The 15,356-nt window shown below is 52.4% G+C and overlaps 1 protein-coding gene across 3 annotated transcripts; it reads right to left on the bottom strand.

Moving 5' to 3' along the window:
- Positions 1-515: 515 nt before the first annotated feature.
- SALL4 (spalt like transcription factor 4) lies at positions 516-14,805 on the bottom strand. Of its 3 annotated transcripts, XM_066561528.1 has the most exons (4): positions 14,730-14,805; positions 4,625-7,156; positions 3,727-4,034; positions 516-2,659 (listed from the first exon to the last, which is right to left on the bottom strand). In XM_066561528.1, exons 1-4 carry the CDS (start codon positions 14,797-14,799, stop codon positions 2,237-2,239), a joined length of 3,333 nt encoding a protein of 1,110 aa, XP_066417625.1. In that variant the 5' UTR covers positions 14,800-14,805; the 3' UTR covers positions 516-2,236. The 3 variants fall into 3 exon arrangements, with proteins under 3 accessions (XP_066417625.1, XP_066417626.1, XP_066417627.1); XM_066561529.1 differs by lacking the exon at positions 14,730-14,805 and having other exon boundaries at positions 4,748-7,175; XM_066561530.1 differs by lacking the exon at positions 14,730-14,805 and having other exon boundaries at positions 6,113-7,175.
- Between the last annotated feature and the right edge of the window lie 551 nt (positions 14,806-15,356).

Raw genomic sequence — 15,356 nt, 5'->3', positions numbered from 1 at the left:
CTGATGTTGGAAGAGTGCAGCTTTAGGGTTCCCTTTTCCTCCTCTGTTACCTCCCAAAGGCAAAAGACATTCACTGGATTTTGTTGCCAGAATCAGGATCTCAGCACTTTTCCATTTTATCTCAGAACTGTTTTTCTTTGCTCTTTAGGAGAAGTTATTTATCCCTTTTCCAAGCAGCCAGCATCTTCAGGCACTGGCAATTTGACAACTTAATATTTGTTTTCTCTTTGTAGGATGATCACAGTACAAAAAGGATCGCCCATATTCCTGTCATTGTATTCTAGTGGGGAAATCAACACCCCTGGCACATCCCAAGCCCTGCATCAAAGCCCAGCTGTTCCTGAGCAATGGATCTCCAACTCCTCCATGGCCTCCTAGCCCCTGTTGTTCTAAGCAATGAACTAAAGCCTAACTCTAGCTCCTGGATTTCAGGTCCCTGGAGTGAAGCAGACAAAAAGCTTTTTGCCAGAAAAATGTTCAGCACCAAGTGTGAAAAAGCCATCCCAAAATTTATTCTCAAAAATGTCAACAGAAACGCATCAGTAGATACTCAAAACTACAGAGTTCTTCCAAGTCATACATTCACAATGTAGAAATGTGACAATTGGGATGCCTTTTGCGTGGTCTATGTAACAATATCCATTTTACAGTGTAAACAGGTACTGGTATGTTCTTACCCACGAGTCCAGCAGGAAAGGCACAACTCGGCATACAGAGATCATAAGCAAGAATCAGGTGCAACAACATCACACAAACTTTTGGTAAATCTGCATTTTTGGGGCCTTCCACAAGAGACTGGACTTGAAGATTTCCTGCAGTCCACAGCCAGGTTTCTTTCCCTCCTTCAGTCCTTCCACACCAAATGCTCCCTTTGCAGCCTGGTTCAGATCCCACTCCACATCCAGTTCCAGCAGGCATTCGAGGAATAGTGAAAGGTCAGTCCAGCAACTCCTCAGGTGCTTCCACTAATAATACAACAGGTTTTGGTTTCACATAGTGCATGGAAGCATCTGCTTGGATCTCAGTCATTACAGTGGTCATTATTAGAAAAAATAGACACTACAACTACAAAAGGAAAAAAATGAGGTAGATAACTTAGAATCCAGATGACTATTCCAGCAACCTTCATACAACACACGTGGATCATTAATTACCATTTTGGTGGAATGCAAGCTCACAGACCACCAAAAAAACCTTAATGACCAGAGTAGGAATGCCATCCAAAAACCCACAAAACATTTAACCTAAGCATGAATACTTCATATTTAAATACAGGTTTACACAGACTGATCTCCTAAATTACCCAAACGAAAAATAAAAAATAAAAACAAAAAGTCTCTTGCTAAGGAAACCAGTTCCCATGGCAAATTGCAACAGTCACCTGAGGTTCCTTGCAGAGCTTTCAGACCTGACTTCCCAAGGCAAGTCTTCCCTTTCAAGAGGAAACAACAACAACAAAAAAAAGTATATACATACCCACCCATGCTTGTTTGGGGCTCTTGGTATTGAAATAAAACATCTAGGAAAAACTGCACATCTTTGGAAGCAGGAATTTTGGCACTATACTTGAAGGACTGTCCTAGTAGTAGTATTAAATAAGCAGCAGTCAACAACACAAAGAATTAATTACTTAGGAGCAGTGACTAAAGAAAAACAGCAACTTGCTTTTCATAGAACTTCTGAGGCAAAAAACCAAAGGAATTAAAAAAAAAACTTTGTAGCTTTTATAGCAATTATTAAGAAAAAGTACATTCAGAAACCACACAGAGCCAAAAATCCAAACAGAAAAACTCTAAGAGGGTGGCAGACATTCTAGGATATTTACCCGCATCAATAGTTTCCATTTCTCATCAGTAAATAGAAGCTTTTCCATCAACAGTAGGTTGTTTCCACTCTATTCAAAACCCCCATTATCACTCTAAACAAAGAGGTAAATATTCTAACCTTTGGAATTTCAAGTTGTAGAAACTTCTGTAAGGCTTGTACACATTAAAGTCACACGTAAGAACTACTTTGCAAGACCCGCATCTTTCCAAATAGAAGGAAATCCTATTCTTTATTAATTACTATTTGCAAAGCAATATCATGATTGTACTCTGGGCAACTCTTACAAAGACAACCATAAAATCATTTGCACATCAATAGGAAAATAGGAGGCCGAAGTGGAATCTCTTAAAAATATATGTTTGTGTCTATATATATTTGTTCTTTCTGTAGGTCAACTCCTCTCGAGTCCTTAGCTGACGGCGATTTTGTTCTCCTCCAGGAAGAGAGGGAACTGGTGTTTTGGCACACTGTCTGCAGCAGCGCTGCCCGCCTTCTCCGCCTCGGCAGCGGTGCCGGCCTGGGCCGGGTCTGCCTTGGCGGCCGGGGCAGAGTTCAGGGGCGAGCCCCCGGGCAGGGGCACGGGCAGGGCGGGCAGGGCCCCGCTCTGGATCACCGAGATCTCGTTGGCCTTCACGGCCAGCCCGTTGCTGAGCACGGCCGCGTACTGGTTCCACACGGCGGGGTCGATGCTCACCGAGGGCGCCACCATCTCCTTGGGGAACATCTCCGACACCTTCTTGGGGTCGTTGCCCAGCAGGGCCATGGGGTTGTCGATGGACAGCCGCCTGCCCCGCCTGGCTGAGCTGTTCCACATGTGGGTTCCTACGTGGACCTTCCGGAGGGGGGGGAAAGCAAAGAGAATCGTTAATTCTGCAGCTCTTCCATGGTGGACCCAAATTCTACTGTGCTTGCAGCCAAGTAGCCCAAAGAAGTCAGGCTTGCTCTGTTTGAATTCAGGTAAATATTAAGTTGGGTGGTTCTTGTCAGAGTTCCCTTCCTGGCATGTGTAAGACAGTCATTCACTGCCTGACATCACCATGGTTCTCTGGAGCTGGCTGTTAGAGGACTCGGAGGACTGTGTTTTACACTTGTAATAAGTGTTGTTGGCAAAGACACCCTCTCTCCCCTCAAAACAGAAACCACATTATCTGCTGCAAACAGACCATACTGAAAAAAATACTGGGTAATGCAAAAAAAAACACCAAGTAATTTGGCAGAGGTTCATTTAAGCTGAAATCTTCCACACCACATTCTGCTGGTGCTTCCAGCAAGGCACTGCTCACACTCTGCAGAGTATTTTCTCTCCCCTTCAGCATTTATGCAAGAGCACTGAAGAGCTTGAAGAGGTTCTCACAGGGAGGGAGAAGCCTCTGTGCAAGTGAAGGAGCTGAATCCCTCACGGGACAGATGGATTCATCTGGCAGAAGGACAGACTCACAGCACTTCTTCAGCATGTGCTTAGCCACAATCCCCAAGCACTTTGTGCCATCTCAGGATTATCCCAGTTTATCCCTCCTCATCTCTCAAAATTTCAAGCAGTGCAGTGTAATGCATTTACTCAGCAGGCAGCATTTTGTAGCAGTCTATGAAATGCTTATGTCTTGACACATCCAAATCCAAATTAAAAAAGAAAGCAATCTGCTTAGTGAGGGCTAAGCCTCCCCTTCCATCCCAAAAGGAAAGTCAAAGACAGCAGCAAAGACCCGAGGGTGAATCTCAGTAACACTTACACAAAAAACTGTGTGGAGAAACTCAGGAAGGAGACAAGGGTCAAAACTAAGTATTTGAGGAGCTAAGAGAAAAATCAGTGCTGGAGGCAGGTCAAATATTAGAAACCCTAGTTTCTAATCCCTAGTCTTAGTCTCAGAGACCAAGGAGATGACAGCAGACAGGACCCACCTTCAGGTTCCCCTTGGTGGTGAAGGCTCTCCCACAGATGGTGCAGGCAAAGGGCTTCTCCCCGGTGTGGGTGCGCTCGTGGATCTGCAGGGCGCTGGCAGAGGAGAAGTTCTTCCCGCAGGTAGTGCAGATGTGCTGTTTGGCAGGACGGCAGAACTTGGGGCGCGGCACCAGCAGAGGGGCGACGCCGGGGGACAGAGCTGGGGGGCCAATGAAGTGGCCAGTGCTGAGGGGACGATCGCCGGGCAGCTCCATTTTTATCAGGGCTGGTGGGGCTCTGACAAAAGCAGCTGGAATACTGCTTCGACCTGGAAAGAAAGCAGAGGTGGTGCTTATCCCAGCCTAATTCTGCTTCCAAGCTTAAGCCTGGCTGAGACTCCAGGCCCTGCCTTTGAAGCTGTATGCGCCTGAAGAGCACATCTGCAGAGGCCACCACACTTCCTAGGATACCCCAAAAGGAATCAGTTCATCCCTGGGTTTGTTGTTGAGCTTAGGAGATAGAAAATCTTTCAGGTCAAATTTAGATCAACCTTAAGCTCACTGCTACAGAGCCTGAAAACCTCACAGACTATTTTAGAATTTCCACATCACACTCTCGGGATAAGCAGTTTTCCCTTAAACACATAAATGCGTATTTTTAAAGAGCTATAAGGAGATACCAAATGAGCCCATGAAAGACAGAGAGGGCACAGTCTACATTAATTTTAAGGAGATGACAGCAGTTAAGCCTTAGAATTTTGGGCTTGACTTAGGAAAACTTTACAGGGCCTATGCCCTTATCCAAACAGAAGAGCAGGAAGAGGGGAAAGCTGAGGAAGTTTGGTTTCCTGTTGCTCCTTTTAGGATTGATTTCCTACTGCCCCACCCCAAATCCCTGCCAGCACTCTGCATTACTCACCATATTCTCCATTTGCAAAGTGTAGCCCAGGCTCTTCCTTGATGACCTTCCGCCCGATGTTGCCGTACGTTAAATCCAAAGCTCCAACAACCCCTTCCACTTCTGCAGGAGCATTCTCAGCACCCTCTGATTTACTCCCCGGGCCCGAATCCTCCTGGCTGTTGAAGGCAGGTGACTTGGACCTGACGCTCTCAGCCTGGCTGTTGGCCGGGGACGGTGCCTGCAGCGAGGCGGCCTCGGAGGCGGCGGGGCTCCGGCCGTTCTGGTAGTCAGCATCACCCACCAGCGAGGACGAGTCGTTGGTCATGCCGTCGCTCTCTGCAGAGCCGTTGTCGCTGGACTTCAGACTGCTCTGCCGCTGCAAGCTCAGCGAGGAGGCCACCATCTTCATCTGGTTCTCCAGCGCTCCAACCCCAGAGAAGGTGGCGGCCGCGGCGGGCGACTCTGATTGTGCATCATATGGAGTAGGAGGTTTGGAGGAGCTCCTGGGGCCATCCTGAGAGTCCATGTCATCTTCCATGTCTATGCTTTCCACGATCTCCTCCGGGCGCCCGATGTCTCCGTTCTTCTCGGGCACGGCAGGATCCCCCTCGGTGTCGCAGGGGGGCTCTGGCATGGGGGTGTTGGGGATCTGCCCGCCCATGTGCATGCGGATGTGCTGCTGCAGCACCACGGCGTTTGTAAACTTCTTCTGGCAAATGGGACACGAATGCTGCATCTTCAAGGGGGTGTTGGCCCTGTGGACACCATAGTGGGTTTTGAGGTTCCCTTTAGTGGAGAAGGCACGGCCACAGATCTTACACTTGAATGGCCTCTCCCCGGTGTGGGTGCGGTAATGCATCTTCAGTGAGCTCTGGCAGCTCAGCACTCTGTGACAGATCAGGCACTCGTTGGGGTCAGAAGTGGACTTGTCGATATTTTCAACCAGCTGCTGGAGCTTTGATGTCTCTGAGCCTTGCTCGTTTGACCCACCTACGTGGAAGATGCTCACGCTGCAGGCAGCTTGCGGTGAGCTCAAGCTCTGCTCCGTTCCCGACTCGTGGCCGACCGCCCCCGATGAGGAGGAGCCACCCTCGCTTTCGGGGGAGGGCCTCGACTGCAGCTCACTTGAGAACGTACCAGGCAGAGCCTCCTTGATGCCTGCCAGGCTGGAGATGGCCTGAGGTGCGCCGGTGGCCGCAGAGGTAGGCAGAGTTGTTAGGAGAGGTTTGCTGTCCACAATCAGGTTGGACTCATCCAGTGGCACAGACATCCCGTATGGGATTCCAGTGCTGGTAGGAACATTGTCCAGGTGCTCAGGAACTGGGTAAGGATTCATCTTTATGTGGGGGTACTTGTCTTTGTGACGCTGAAAATGCACTTTGAGGTTTCCTTTGGTGGTGAAGCGGTTCCCACAGATGTTACACTTATAGGGCCTTTCCCCGGTGTGGGAGCGGAGGTGGATCTGCAGGGCACTGTCGTTGCCAAAGACCTTCCCACAGAATTTACACTTGTGTTTGAAGAACGGCTCCTCCGCGTTTGGTTTGCTTTCAGACACGCTGATGTTGGGCGGTTTCCCCTTGCCCTTCTTTGAGGAATCCATCACGGACGAGACAGCCGAAAGCGGGTTCTGGAAGATGACCGAGCCGGAGGACTGAGGTAGCAAAGGATTTGGGAACTGAGAGATGGAGCCAGGCAGGCCTCGGCTCCCCTCTGGCTTCAGGGGGAAGGAGGAGGAGAGCCCAGCAGCCAGCGAGCTGGCGGCTGCAATGCCAGTGTTAGAATGAGGTAGTTTTCCTTGCTTCAAGGATTCCAGTGATAGGCTCTGGCTCCCAGCTTTCTGTCCGATTAAAGCCACGGCAGCCGAGAGCTGCTGGGACATGTGGGCACCCAGAGCTTTGAGCGGGTCAGTAGCAGCTGCGATGGAGGGGTGCAGGGCGTGGGGAGCCATCATGGCGATCTGGATGCGGATCTGCTCCGTCAGCTGGATCTGCTGGAGCTGCTGCTGCTGCAGGCACACCAGCTGCTCCAGGATCATGGGGATGGCGTTGAACCCGGCCGCCGAGGAGGAGATGGCGTCCGACGTCCGCTGGTTGACGGCCACCTTAGTGCCACGGATGGTCTGCAAAGTCACGTTAGTGTTTGGTACTTTGGGTTTTGGTAGATAGCTCAGGCCGGGAGCCGCAGGCGTCAGGGGGGGTTCTATTTTAAGGTACATTCCTCCTACCGGCTCAGCATCCATCTTTCCTTCTCTCTTTTCCACGGAGGCAGTGCAGCCCTTGGCCTGAATGTCCTTGCGTGTCCTGCCGTCCATGCGGTCACTCGGGAAGGTCCCCAGAGGAGCCTCGGAGAAGCTCTCAGGGGGGACTGTTCCCTCGCTGTCGTTCATGATTAGAACAGGCGGATTTTTAGTGCAATTTTTCTTATGCTCAAGGAATTCAGAGAGAACAAAGAATTCTGCACAGCATTTCTCACAGATTTTGGTTTCCTCCGTGCGGCACCTTTTGGAACTCATTTCACCATCTCTATCACCTGGGACGTCTTGTGGACTCCCTTAAAATAAAAGAAAGTCACATTATTAATTGCCAGATTTAGATCAAGCATTCACTATTAAGATCACTGCCTCCACCCCAATTGCAAATTAAAGTACAAGACACTGGAATCAAGTTTGCAGATTAAGCTGAAGTACTGCTCTTTGTTTTGATGCCAACTCCTTCACAACCCAAAATAAATATTAATCTCAGTTCAGTTTACAAGAAAAAACGTATTTTAAAAAAACTCTCACAAGGCTCAATGAAAAAAGATTCATTCCAAATCCCTTTATACAGGTAAAAATCCCCTGGAACAGTTCTGCAAGGCAGCACCTGCACCACAGCTTAAAAGGAACACCAGGACAGAGGAGGCGCCGAGCAAAACACCACACATGAGTTATCTGCTGTTTACACTTCAGGTTCTAACTCTTTCTAAACCATCTCTCACAAATTCATAAAAGGTCGTTAACACAGGAATTTTGAGCAATTCTTACTGTACCGATCTAAACGAGTTTTGCTCTGCCATTCTGAAAGTAATTACAAGCCAAGAAGGCTGACAACAGCCAAGCAAGGCTAATATTAGCTCTGAAATCCTTTGAAAGCAAACCCACCCCACTAATAATCTCTACATGGACACAGTAGCAGAGAATGATTAAATCTGGAACTTGACACTCGAGTATGCGCCTGCATTGATACCTATGATTATTAAACAATAATATAAGTAACAAGTCCTGCTCACAAAACTACACCAGGGCATTTCCGACCTCGCAGGAGGCCTCCTTCAGCTGCACCCACAACTCACCCACTTTGGGAAGGGGCAGGGAAAGCCAAGAGTCCTCTCCTGCCCTTCCACCACCAGCACGCCACAGCTCAGACTGAGCAGAATTTGTACATGGACCAAAAAAAAAAAAAAAAAAAAAATCGGGGAAATATCTGAACTGCAAGAGGTTAAGAGAAATTATAACCAAAACAGGATGTTTTTGCTCAGCCTTGCCATCCCTCAAACAAGAAACTCCCAGGCTGCTGGAGGTGGGGCAGAGCTCAGGGCAGGAGGGAAAACCTCCCAGCGAGGGGGAGGCAGAAAGGGCTGGGCCCCCATGGGCTCCCCCTGGCTCTGCTCCTATTCCCTGGGTGCCATGGGCGCAGAGGGCTCAGGGAAGGTGCCACGGGCGCAGAGGGCTCAGGGAAGGGTGCCACGGGTGCAGAGGGCTCAGGGAAGGGTGCCATGGGTGCAGAGGGCTCAGGGAAGGGTGCCACGGGTGCAGAGGGCTCAGGGAAGGTGCCACGGGCGCAGAGGGCTCAGGGAAGGTGCCACGGGCGCAGAGGGCTCAGGGAAGGTGCCACGGGCGCAGAGGGCTCAGGGAAGGTGCCACGGGCGCAGAGGGCTCAGGGAAGGTGCCACGGGCGCAGAGGGCTCAGGGAAGGGTGCCACCCCTGCCCACACCCCCCAGCTCCAGCCCCAGTCCCCAGCTGCCCCCAGGGTGGGACGAGGTGAAGCTCAGGAGCTTCTTGTGGCTTTGGTCTGTGCAAGGTGCGGCCAAACCACACCTGGGTGTGTCCCGAATGTGGAGGGACCATGGCCAGGTGACAATTCAAGTACATCACCCTGCTTGAGGGAGGATATGGCAACCCTCGCCATTTCCGACCTCAACAAGGGCACTGTGTGTGCTCAACAGAGCAAACTTCAACCGTTTAATGCTGTGTGGCACCAAGTCCATGTGAAAGTTTACTTGTAAAAATAAACATTTGATCAATAACAAAAATTCGCAAGTATCAGAGGCCTGTTCTGCTGTGATCTGCAGAGCAATAAATCCAAACCCGCACAAGTCCTTGAATGGGAAGGAAGGGAGTTCTCAGCACAGATGCGATCAAAAATGTTTGGATGCCTCCCATTTAAGCAGGGAAAATTAAACACTTTCCCTTCAGCCCAAACAACTCCTGCAAGTGACAGAAACAAGAATGGCAGCACACATTTCCCACCCCAGATATCGTTAAAGTGATGTCTCTAAAGCTGATTTAACTCCAAAAACACACAGGGAACCCCAGCCTGCAGACAAGTACATCTACTGCACAATTCAGAACTTGATCAACAGAGTCAACCAGGATTAAGAACAGATTATTTTAAACTTGTTTTGCAGGAGTCTGAGCAGATACACTTGGAAAGAAGGCACCTGGATTAAAAAAAGAGAAAACCTCTAGAACTACTCTATGCTGACTTGAGAGGTCTTTGACTAATTTCCTGTTTCACAGAATAGTAAATTAGAATTTCATAGAATACTAAAACATAAAAATCGCTTCCAAATCCTTCCAGGGTTTGGGGCTTTCCCAGTCCCATCCCCCAGGCAGAACAACACTGTTTCCACGTCACGAAATAATAAAAAATAACCTCAGCTTTTACTTTTTCCAGTGGCACAGAAATGTCTGCACCAAACACTGTTGCCCACCCCCAAGGAGATATTCCAGGATAATGTCTAGACAAGTCCTCAAACTTTAACTGCTTCAAAGCATCCGATCATTTATCTCCTTTCCCATGATAATACTTCTTATTTTTCTACTTCTGCGCTGATAAGATCACACTCAATTAAATGCCCCTTTCCCAATCTCCAGCACAGCCCACGCTCCTCATTTTTGTAATTCTGAGGAGCTCTGGTGACTTTGCTGGCTCTGAGCAGCAGTGGCCATCTCAGAGAAAGAGACTCCAGTGCACTGAGGGTGCCTGAGCTGGGCACCAGAGGCTGGCAGCCCTGCCCTGTCACATATTCTCCTTTCCCTGACAGTGAAGCATTAGCTGGACTCTGAATAAATTCAGTTCAGAGCTTGAAACGACTTGCTGCATGACAAATAGGGAAGTTATGCATTATTTTCCTTTTTACCTTAGAGAAAGGGTTTTAGATAAATTCTCAAGTAGGGCGCTGGGTTATTTTCACAGTAGCTGGAATAACAAAGGAGCAACTGACTGTTTCTGTAAAAAACCCAACAGCTTCTGTGAAAATCATGGTGATTTGTAACGACCTCCTCTCCCTGCCCCAAGTGCTGCCATCAGAGCCCCTCAGCTGCCTGAGCCCACCAGTGGCCCCCGAAATGCAGCAACAGCCTCAGCTCGGGGTTTTTCATGCTAGGAAGGCAGCTCTGCCCACGACCGATGGGGATTTACCCAGCACTGCCCTGCCACGACAATTCCTCTGCACTTCACTTAACCCACTCCAAAGGCTTCCAAGGGACAGGACTTCTGCTGTGGTTTTTTTATCTCCCCACCCCCGAATTTCAGGAATGTTATCTCTCAGCATCTAGTTATCCAATAAGTTAGAAGAATGCAGTAAACCCAGCAGGGGGGTTAGATTGAATCACTGGCAAATGGATGGATAAAATCCACTATTGTGTAGGACAAGGCGGTCATCGACGAGGAAGGCTGATAAAATCCACACCGCTCAAATGATTTATTTTTTTTTTTAAGGAAAACAGTAAAAGGAGTGAAGTAAATCTGGTTTGATGTGATTTCAAGAAGGGTGCTGCTGGCCTACCACTCATCTAAGACATTAGTGACTTTTTTTCCCTCAACTTTATTTCACTTGAACTGGGATGAAACAAAACTCAAGCCTTCCCACCCACGTTTTTTATTCAGGAGTTTTGATACCTTTCATGAGCTTACTTTCCCCACAGCCTACATGTGACCAACTACTTTTACTCTAAGGTTAACAAAGACCATGCACCTCCCCGGTTTAAATTAACTCAGGGAGGATTGATTTCCACCCTCCACTCCCAGACACGAACCCTCTGCCATCAGCTCGCTGTCGCTCTCAGGGTCCCTGATGCTTTTCTCCTTCTCCAAAGGAGAGGGCTTCCAAAAGCTCCTAACTGCCCCAAATCGCCCTTCTCCCACTCTCAAACAACATTTAGTGCATTTTAACTGTGACAAAATCACTTTTTTGAGTAAGTAAAACGCACGACTGACAACTTAAAGATATTCCAAAGGCCTCGATGCTCTCTACGCTGAATTCATCAGCTGCGTTTTTCTACCCAAGAAGGACGCAGAAACGCGTTTCCCCCACAATCACCATTTCACATCCTTGCAGGCTCTCTCTCAATGCTTCAACTATTTGATTATCTACCGACTAATTCCCCCTTTGGCCTATCCACAACTTCAAACGAGATATTCAGCCGAACACAGTAAAAACCACAGCGAACAGGCGCTTGTGAAGAGCAGAATAAGCGCTAAAACCCGCGGGGAAAGCGGAGACGCTGCCCCCCGAGGGCTCACCCCGCTCGGGCCGGGCACGGAGGCTCCGGTGCTCGGAGCCGGGGCCGGTCAGTGGAGGGCCGGGCCGGGCCGGGCTCGGAGCCCTCCAGTGCTCGGAGCCAGGGCCGGGCTCAGCTCGGAGCCCCCGGTGCTCGGAGCCAGGGCCGGGCTCAGCTCGGAGCCCCCGGTGCTCGGAGCCAGGGCCGGGCTCAGCTCGGAGCCCCCGGTGCTCGGAGCCAGGGCCGGGCTCAGCTCGGAGCCCCCGGTGCTCGGAGCCGGGGCCGGGCTCAGCTCGGAGCTCTCCAGTGCTCGCTGCCGGGGCCGGGCTCGGCTCGGAGCCCCCGGTGCTCGGAGCCCCCGGTGCTCGCTGCCGGGGCCGGTCGGTGGAGGGCACTCACGGCCCGCGCTCCGGCCCCTCCGGGCCAGCACCACCAGCCCGGGCGGGGCCGCCGCCCCCCGGGCCCACCTGAGGTGCCAGCGAGCCCCGCTCCGCGCTCGGCGGCCACGGGGGGGGCTCCGGCCGGCTCCGAGCCCGCGGCCCCCCGAGCCCCCCGCCCGGCCCTACCTGGAGCACACTTAACACCCGCACGGTGTTTAAGAGCGAGCTAAACGGCACAAACCCCGCTGCCAAGGTCAATTGCATGAGAGTCCTAATTGTGAGCCTGACATCAACTTACCACCCACAGCAAGCAGGAGGAGGCAAAGGTTAGAGCAGCAGCTCTGTCAAAACGTCACATGCCGCCGAGCGCGGCGAAAGGGCTCCATCCCCGCCACGAATATAATGTTTCACTTACGTAAAAGGAAAAGCAAGCCGGGCATCGCCCCCCGGCACCCTCTGCCCCTGGCCAGGGCTGCGGCACCCCGGGCACGGCGGGGATGCTCCCGCACCCGGGGCTCCCGGCCCGCGCCAGCAGCTTCGGGCAGCCGAAACAAACCCAGGATAAACCACCGCAAAACTTGGGCTTTCCTTGCTCAACCTCTCCTCGGCCAACATCCCTCTCCAGTCCTACAGAACTCGGCGCACGAATCGGAGATATAATTGAAGCAAAGCTACGCTAATTTTACCCTGAGGAAAAAGAGAAAAAAAAAAAGTTGCAGTTTGATACTGTATTTTTAAGAATGAATCCGATTTTTAATGGCAGCAATCCAGCACAATAGGCATTTTCAAGCCCTTTGTGGAAATGCTAATTTTCAGTATGTAGCATTATTCCCCTGTGACCACCTGCTGATTTTTTGACCTGTTAATGGAACCCCAGGTTCGCGGGACACTTTAACCCGCTGCATTGTTCACAGGGGTGGGTCCCAAATCGCTTTGCGAAAAAAGGGAATACTTGCAAAAAAGGAGATAAGGGCTTGATTTTATTATTACGAGTATGTGTATATCCTCGCTAATGCCCCAGACAAATCCCTGCGGAATTTCGACTTTGTTATGCAACTTCATCACTTATTATTTACGGGCACACCTGGAGCGGGGAATATCAAGATTATTTGGGAGATTGGCGGGCGGTCCGAGCCGTCGGAGCCGCAGCCCCGGGTTGCGTTTCGGAGAGCGGAGATCCCGCAGGACGGGACCTGCCCCGACCCCAAAAATCCACAGCACCCCACGAGCAGCAGGAGAATCCCCCCGGCGGGGCCACAGCTCCGCCAAGTCCGCCGGCCTGGGCGGCCGCTGAGCGCTCCGGAGGGATTTCATCCAGGGTTTGGTTGTTAAAATTGAGAACGGGACGGGGGGGGGGGGGGGGGGGGGGGAAGCCCGAACAACAATAACAAAAAAGCAGCTGGCCATTGCCCCGGAGAGCGCGGTGTGGAGCGATCCTCCCTCCCTGCCTCCCGCACGCCTCCCCCGCCCCAGCGCCGCATCAGGAGTGATTAACCCTTTTGTTTCAGCGCGGGGCCGGAGGTGCCTTTCCAGCAGCGGGCAGAGATTTACATGTGGAAACATCACCTCCATCCCCCAACCTAACCATATGCACAAAGGAAAACAGTCATGCATTAAACATGGGATTTATTGCCTTCTGGCCAGCATGCTGTTTCTTAAGTCACCATTAACCGGACCCAACAATTGCACATTTCGACTCAAAGAAGAGAAGGGGGAGGAGGGAAAAAAAAAAAATTAAAGAGCCCGAACCTCCTGCGGGCTGGGAATAAGCAGCTCCCGTAACGTGCATGGGTTTTGATCAGTTCTAGGCACGGAAACAAAACCAGTCCCAAACGCAAGCAAAGGTCCCAAAGAAAGGTCTTGGGGGGCACACGGAATCATTTGGGCACAACAACCGCAACAACTCCGAGCAAACTCTCCCGGCCGGGCCGGGACGTGCCCTGGTGCCGCCGCACTGCGCCCGGGAGCGTCCCGGGCACGGCGGGAGCGCCCCGAGCCCCGCGGCGAGCGGGGGAAGAGCCGGGAGCCGCCTGCCCGCAGCCCGGCTCGGGAGATGCCGCTCCGGCAGCGCCGCTCCCGCGGGGCCAGCGGCGAGTGCCCCCTGCCCTTCCCCTGCCCGCCCACCCCACGGCCGCTCCCGGCCGATTTCAGCCAGGATTTCTGCGTTTCCCGAAGCGCGGCCCAGGAACGCGAGCTCCCCAAGAGCGGGGAGAGCGATCGGCGGTGCCGGGTCCCCCTCGCCGCCCCAGTACAAAGCGCTCGCGCACACCCCACGTTAGCTCACCGGAGTTATTTTAGGAAGTCGGAAATCAAAGATGGCTGGAGGTCAAGCTACAAAAGGTCCAGGGCGATTGTGATCTCCAACAAAAATAGTCCGAGCGTGGAGCCTTCCCCCCCCCAATTTTGTGGGTTTTTTTGTTTGTTTTTTTGGGTTTTTTTTAAAGCCCCACAAAAATTCTCACTTGACTCCCGACAAAGTGCTAAGCACGCCGAGGAAACGCAGCCCGAACCATTTCCTAGCCCTCCGAAGTTCTCTGTAAATTCTCCCCCTGCTCCCCCACCCCTCTAGCCCCATCCCCCCAATTCCCTCCGCCTCGGGGAGCCTCTGGGGCTCCCCTCCCACGCGGCCGCGGCCCCACGCGGGACCCGGCGGAGGCTCCGCGGGCTCGGGGGGAGCGTGCGGAGCATCGCGGGGCAATGCGGGGCAGTGCTGCGCTCCGCAGCCGCCCCAAGCCGAACCTCCCCGAAAATAGCGAGGAGCCCGCGCCTCGCTCAGCCCCGCCGGGGAGTTCGGCCCCCCAAAAAAAACCTGGGGCGAGCCTTGGGCCGGCGGGCGGCGGAGCCCGCGGGGGGAAAGGCGCGGGGGGTGAAGCACGAGGGTGGAAAAAGCGCCCCGGGAAGCGCCCCTCGCTCCCGCCGCCGCCTCCGCGCATCAGCGGAGCCCGGAGCCGCGGCCGCCCCGCGCCCCTCTGCGCTCACCACTTGCAGCATCTGGGGGCTGCTCCTCGGAGTTGATGTGCTGGGGCTTCGCCTGCTTCCGTCGCGACATGGTGCACCAGCATCGGGAGCATGCAATAGTAGCAATTATTTTCCTCTTCACAACAAATTCCTAGAGTTGGGAAATTTGGGCGGAATGCGCATGTCAGAGTAATTATTATTATCAATAATGCATTGCGATTTATCATGGGTCCCTGACGGCTGATTGGCCTGAGTCCAAGGGCTCACAGATTATTCAAATCAGCCCCATTGATCCGCGCAGCGGGGCACGCTGGGCCATGTAGTCCCCGCGCCCGGCCCGCCCCGGCGGGCGACAAAGGCGAGAGCCCCCGGGGCCGGGGCAGCCCGGGCCACCCCCGGTAAACAAACACCGGGCAGCGCCGCTCTCCTGCCGCACACCGACAGTACCTTTGTTGTCTCACCTGCGCGGTTTATATCGTGCTTTAAAGAGTTTTTCCCCCCCCTCCCCTAAAGCAAGCAGCAGCCCGGGACAATGCTCATTCTTCCCTTTGTCGCTCCATAAGGTGGCAAGGGAAGAGCACCGGGAGCTGCAAGGGGCGAGCGCGGGGTCCCGCGGTGGGGAGGGCGGCTGGAGGGGCTTTAAAAGCG

This window comes from Molothrus aeneus, chromosome 17 (genome assembly GCF_037042795.1).
Source record: "Molothrus aeneus isolate 106 chromosome 17, BPBGC_Maene_1.0, whole genome shotgun sequence".
Taxonomy (NCBI): Eukaryota; Metazoa; Chordata; class Aves; order Passeriformes; family Icteridae; genus Molothrus; species Molothrus aeneus.
The sequence above is the reverse complement of the archived record's forward strand: the minus strand, read 5'-3'. Positions and strand labels throughout refer to the sequence as shown.